General features: G+C 31.4%; 1 protein-coding gene across 2 annotated transcripts in view; it reads right to left on the minus strand.

Moving 5' to 3' along the window:
* The window catches only part of LOC106471819 (Ca(2+)/calmodulin-responsive adenylate cyclase-like), a 48,574-nt gene that overhangs the window by 12,587 nt on the left and 28,796 nt on the right, over positions 1-7,191 (minus strand). For both annotated transcript variants that reach the window (XM_022400425.1, XM_022400424.1), the window contains exons 11-14: positions 6,411-6,508; positions 5,654-5,738; positions 2,588-2,683; positions 1,378-1,637 (exon numbers count right to left, since the gene is read on the minus strand). In XM_022400425.1, the coding sequence (XP_022256133.1) occupies positions 1,378-1,637; positions 2,588-2,683; positions 5,654-5,738; positions 6,411-6,508 (539 nt within the window). The remainder of the gene's footprint in view (positions 1-1,377; positions 1,638-2,587; positions 2,684-5,653; positions 5,739-6,410; positions 6,509-7,191) is intronic.

Consider the following 7,191-nt stretch of genomic DNA (forward strand, 5'->3'; position numbering starts at 1 on the left):
TGGAATTGAATGCAGACAGAGATAGAGACAGACAATTGAGTCAAGAGCGTGAATCGTTCATTGTGAATTATAGCATTTGTTCAATTTATAGTGTGACCGTGGAAATTAAGTGTATTGCAAAGTTGTATTGAGAAAGAATAAACTAGTTTTATTTAAGAAAGGACTTGTGTCGCTAAAGTTTCTTCGGAAAGAATTTTTACGGAAAATTAACAAACGAACGCAGAGGCATAACAGTATATTGTTGAGCATTACCAAAAAAGGGGTGTGAATGTGTTCTTGACAGAGTGACAAAGGAAATAAGCCTTTTGTAGTTAGCGATATTAACTCGCAAATAAACATAAGATTTTATAATGTTTCACCAAGTTAGTTTTATGTCTAATCACCATAAAACAGTTTATACTGTGGTAGGAACTGCCCAAAATATATTTCTGTTGTAATTAACAAAATATGTTTAATTAGTACAACTATAATGGTAATCACTGAAGAGATCTAACTCCTACTAAAGTGGTGACCATAGTCAAGCTTACTTGAAAAATGTTTTTTATGGTTATGGTATACACATTTTATAGTGAGCTAATGATCACATGCTGTCTGACTGGGTTTATTTTAGACATCAGTAAGAAACTTCAAGTTTCTCTAAACTTATGGTCGTGTATAGTAAATAGTTGTCTTTTAATCGTCCTTCGTTCTTTCAAATTTTCACACATCATTTGCTTCACCTATGAGGTATCTCAAAGTTGACTAGTTGAGAAAAGTTAAGTCATAAAATATCTTTCTTACAATATAATAATGCAAGTTCTAGCTTCTCTTGGTGAACAGTTTTTGTTTGAGGATCATGTTATGTTTTAGTTACGAATACAGCTTCGGATAAAGTCTGTAACTGAAACATCGTACAGTTTTTATTAGAGGATTATATATTTCAGTTATGGAATCCAGGTTCATATGAAATCTGTAACTGAAGCATTGGGCAATTCTCTGATAAAAACTGTTCACCCAGAAAAGCTGAAGCCTGTGTATTATTCCTACTTTCCGTTGTTCTAAAATGTTTAGTAAGACATTTAGAGCTGTGGCCAAATGCTTAGACTGTTAACCTTTTTTTATTATGCATTTTAAACAAACGTATTATCTTCTAAAACATCTTGTACATGTAATGTTTAGAGCCAGAAGTGTCACCAGGTGCTTAAAAGATTTGAGGCTCAGGCCTATATGTGTGCAGGAAGTTTTGACATTTCAATATGCTATCAATCATGGTTTTCTGTTCTGATTTTTCAACATGCCAAATGGGGATTTAGGACTCTGTCAAACAGAATTGGGGCATGGTCCCCCACACGCCAGTGCCTAGCGATGCCTCTGTTTAGAGCTATTTAGTTCACTTACCCAGTACGCATGTCATAGCAGTCAAATACTGATGTATGTGTCAATTCTATCACCAGGAGGTAAATAGCTGCCATGGGCAAACACAGTGCTCCTTTCAGGAGGATAGGAAATCGGAGGAAAATAACAATGGGAAAGAAAGACAAGCAACAACTGATGTATATATAATGAGGTATCGGACAAGATCGATGGTCAGAAGCCAGTGAAATTTGGGTGATATTTGCTGTCAGCGGAACACAAGTGAGCTCCTTCAAACAGGAAAACTAGAACAGACAAATATTTGATTAACCATTAAATGATTTGATTTTACATTGATTGAAGAGAAGTAATGATAATATTAAATGATTAAAAGGTCTTCCCAATAAAACATAAAATCAAACAGGCTTATGGTTACACTAAATATATCAAATAAGCACTATAATAAATTCATGTAAAGGAACAAATAGACTTTTTAAAAGAAGGAACATTACTAAATGTTTCTAAAACAAACATCACCTTAAACTGTGATCATCAAAGTAATTTAGTGTTCATCTTATTTAACACACAGGGAACAAAGTAACATTAAATCTGTGAATTAAAGAATTACTGATACTGTAATGAAAGTCTTTAGAATTTTATTATAAAATCATAGAAAAAACATTTATTTATATTAGTTTTACGTACAAAATAAAAAAAATATCCTGAAAATAACCAAATAAATAGCTTAAATAGACATGAAATAAGCAGATCCAAAGGCTACATGACAGATAATAATAACAACAAGAACCCAAAGTCTGTCATTACGTACTCTTATTTTCTGAAACAACCTTAGTAATGAATATAACATGTTTATGTTCTCAGTAGGAGAACAATTTAAAGTATGCTTTCTTTTGTTGAAAGACTGTTAAAAAGGAAAAAACATTTAAAATGACTAATATATGTATTAATTAATATAATTTTGCTAATATTTTTGAAGTGTCAGTGAAAAATAAAGAAGAAATATAAACAATATATATGCTGTATTTAAACACTTTTTGAGGAACAATGATTTTTAGGTAAAATGTTTTTATAAATTCCTCATTACATAATTTATTTTGTGCTTTGTTTCAGGTATTATATTTTACAAAAGCAGAAGTATAACTATTATAAGTTGTTAAGCTGGAGAACACAAATGTTAAATAACCAAATAAATATTATTTTTTGTTATAGATACTAATTATAGAATAAGTCATACCACGTTAACTTGAGCAACAGTATATATCAACACTATGGTAATGATTGTCATGGTAAGTCGAAGAAGGAATATACGGCTGATATCCCAGGAAATGCACTGAAAATGTATAATACACTTAAAAATTATTTCTATTTCATTCAATATATTGTTAATACTTTAAAAAAGAAAAGTATAGAAATTTTCTTTCATAGTTCTGAAATCTCACTTTAAAAAATATAACCGATTAACCAGAGAGCAGAACTGAAATCAGTCGAAGAAAAGAAACTGATGTCACACAACTGTGGAAAATAACTGAAATCACACTTCAGTGAAAAAATAAATAAAAAAATATAACCGATTTACCAGAGAGCAGAACTGAAATCAGTCAAAGAACAGAAACTGATGTCACACAACTGTGGAAAATAACTGAAATCACACTTCAGTGAAAAAATAAATAAAAAAGAGCCTGATAATGATATGATATATCAGTCAAGAAAAATAACTGTGAAGAAAATGGTCGATTGAGTTCAAAGGTGCAAAGCTAGTTGGGTATCTGCAGCCAAGAAAAAATAACAAGTCACACTTCAGTCAAATAAAATAACTTTTATCACAGTTTAATTAAAGATAGAAACCGATACAAGTTTTTGTCAAATAAAAGAACCAATATATGCTACTTAGTTTAGAAAAACATGTTTAAAATAATATCGTTACATAATCTAAAAAACACAGTGAAAGATTGTATCACACTTACCAAAACTCATACTGCATTTTACTTCACTCAAAGGAACATGGCAAGAACTGATAATATACTTCACTCAAAGAAACATGGCAAGAACTGATATTATACTTCACTCAAAGAAACATGGCAAGAACTGATAATATACTTCACTCAAAGAAACATGGCAAGAACTGATAATATACTTCACTCAAAGAAACATGGCAAGAACTGATATTATATTCACTCAAAGAAACATGGCAAGAACTGATAATATCAGTTCTTACCATGTTTATTTGTGTGAAGTATATTATACTTCACTCAAAGAAACATGGCAAGAACTGATAATATACTTCACTCAAATAAACATGGCAAGAACTGATAATACACTTCACTCAAATCAATATGATAAGAAGTTACAAACCTTCAAAAACATGACACATATTGACATTCCACATTAGATAAAGAAATAGGAACATGTCTAGATCTGATGTAATTTTATTTAGTCAAAGGAACATATCAAGATCTGATGTTCTAATTTTATCTAGTCAAAGGAACATATCAAGATCTGATGTTCTAATTTTATCTAGTCAGAGAAACATGTCAAGATCTGATGTAATTTCATTTAGTCAAAGGAACATGTCAAGATCTGATGTTGTAATTTTATTTAGTCAGAGAAGCATGCCAGTAACTGGTGTAATAATTTAATCAAAGATGACAAGAATTACCATTGTAACTCAGTCAGAGGAACATATCAAGAACTGGCCAATGTCATAATTCAGTCAGAGAAAGAAGACAAGGACAAGTGATACATGTCAATAACAAATAGGAAAACAAACACTATACCCTAGTTAAGAACATAAAAGTAGAACTGATATTTCATAAGAAATATCATTAGAGCTGTTATCACAGATTTACTACACAAAACCTAACTAAAACAAAAATTATAATTTAATCTAAATTATTTACTGAAATTTAATTGTGCAAACTTATCAAAAACTATTGTCATAGTTTGTTTTTCAAAACGGACAGTCTATGTCTTTACCTAAATCTGGGTTGTATAACTGACAGACTGCAGGCATACAATTAGGCAAACATTATAAGTAAATAAAGAAATAAAAAAATGAGGCTAAAATACATCTTATTTTCAGTGCCTTTGGTTTTGTGGTGTAGTTCTTTAGTTTTTGTGTTGTTATACTGCAATACACTTGCATTTAATTCCAATAAACCCGAATAAAACCAGGATACATTTTTAAAGATAACTAGTATCTGATCCCCATTACCATATTAAAAAATATTATGTGACCCTTCTCTAGCAAAAAATTGGGCAAACATGTTCTACATTATTTTAATTTCACAAGTATATGTTATGAATGCTAGTTTAAAATTGTCATCTCTTGTGCCATTTTTATCTTCCAGTGAATCTGATATAACTCAAGAATAAACTGTAGCATGTAACTTATCAAAATCACAAGCATTTTTAAAGTCTAAAGAAAATTATTGTTCCTCAATCTTTTACTTAAACTTCCAAGACAGTTAATAATCAATCATTTTTATAAAAATATGCTCTCGTTCAAATTACTGTAAGAAGCAAAGGACAGGATACATAATGTGTTGATTCTCAGGTTTAAGACATGCTATGCATAGGGCTATATTAACAAGCACAATTGTTTGTAACTAAATTAGTAACTTTATTGTGGGGCTTTGGGGGCTTGTTGACTTAATGAAATCAGTAAGATAGATAGCTGCATTTGTGTTTCTTTGAAACAAAATTACCTTTAAGCCATGGGAATCTGTAGGATGGAGCAAGGAGACACTTGCCCCCCCCCCCCCACGAATTTCAGAAAAAAAAAAATTGAATGATATATATATTTTAAAAATGTATTAGAAAATAATATTATTTAAATATAAGTTAGGAAATTAGGCTTACATAAATAAGCCATAATTAGCCAGATCATTGCATTCAAACTTCAAAGCAAATGGCTTGAGCTGTGTCATGGCTTGCCCCCACCTGGTATAAATTCTGCGGATAAAACATTTAATATTTTGAGGTCCTACTTAAAGTAGAGTATTTAAAGTTTTGTGATAGAAAAAAGCTGAATAATTCATGTTTTTATTGATGAAATTCCACAGAGTAATTAACAAATTATAACTTTTTTATGACAAGGACAGAATCTGCACTGCCGATAAAAGAAACACGATTATTGAACTGCTTTCTCACAATACAGTAAGGGAACCAATTAGAAATGTCAATCTACTTTAAGAACACGGAATATTATGACAACTGATGGTATTTCTATCCTAATCTATGAGAAACAGGCATGGGTAACAGATATACTTTCTTTCTTACGTATTCAAAACAAACAACTTACTTTGGTTCGAGCAGCCAACAGCATAGAAAAGAGAGCCGATATCCACAGAAAGGCTATCACAAACAAGACCACTAGGAGAAGTGTGCTAGAACAATCAAAGATAATAAATAGATTATAATATAAATTATGCATAGTAGGTTATTAATGTAGAAATGGAAATATTTAATCTGCCCTGGAAGAGCTTTGGAAGTGAATGCTGTGTTACATAGAAGTAACAAAAAGTCTCAATATGAGTAGTGCATTACATTATTATAGTAGTTTTGATATTCAATGATGTACTAGTGCATAATGTTATTTCTTCTTCCCTGTGACGACCTTAATTCAAACTAGTTTGGGGTTGGCCAGTAATTTTGTAAGCCAAAACGTTTTACACTTGGATGGCCAGCCCAGATGGCAACCATATAGGACGAGCATGTTTGGTGACCAGAATTAGAAATGACGGCCCTCAGGTTACGAATCAAGTGCCCTAACCATCAGGCCATGCCAAGCCCAAAGTGTATTATGTTATTTGAAGCCAATATATAATCTGGGGCATCAAATGCTAAATCATAATTAAATGTAGCTATTTACCCAAAAAGTGTTAACATTTTCATTTCTTCTTCAGATTTCAACATGAGAATCATAAGATTTAACAATTCTTAATCTAGAATATTTTACATAATTTGTATTTATTTTCTTTCATTTCTATCGTGTTAAGCTTGTAACTTACAAAAGAAAACACCAACATTAAACTTTTGGGAAAAGAAAAGTCATTTACCGAGGTAACACAATAGCCTGTAGACATCCCACACAAAACAAGAGTGCCAAGGCACAAGCCATGCTGTTCGTGGAGCCATGATCCTTCTCTTTGTGATACTAAAAAGAACATATGAAAATTTTTACAAACTAAGCCAGAATAAGAGTATATATATAAAGAGACATATCAAAACAGACCATAAAAAATCGGTATCGTTAACAAGGTTGTACAACAGTAACGGTGGAGAATTAGATGTCTTGAGGAACGACAACTGTAAGACCAATATACGTTCGATGAATGGGTTCAAAATAACATTCGGAAATAGGATACTTTCAAGTTTCATCCACCGACATTCTTATTATAAGCTCTTTATTGGAAACATTAAAAATGTTATGTATCTCCTCTGAATACGTCTTGGAGACCTCAAGGCAAGGAATCTAAATTTAGGTTATGAATAAACCACTGGCAGAATTGTTCGTTTTAGTTCTGATAGATGAATTCAAGAACATTTTCTGGAATAGCTTTTTAAAATAAGTTTACCGATAAAAATAGTGTTTTTGGAGGTATTACCACTGACATGATATTTATTTTTATAACAGTTAAAATGTAATAAAGCACCCCAATATTTATGTATGAGTAACAACATCGGTGTAACTAGTCAAAGACTGCATATGTATGAGATAACATGTGACCAATCAGAGGCTGCTTAAGTATGAGATAACATGTGACCAATCAGAGGCTGCTTAAGTATGAGATAACATGTGACCAATCAGAGGCTGCTTTAGTATGAGAGAAAAAGCGA

This window comes from Limulus polyphemus, unplaced genomic scaffold (assembly GCF_000517525.1).
Source record: "Limulus polyphemus unplaced genomic scaffold, Limulus_polyphemus-2.1.2 Scaffold4880, whole genome shotgun sequence".
NCBI lineage: Eukaryota > Metazoa > Arthropoda > Merostomata > Xiphosura > Limulidae > Limulus > Limulus polyphemus.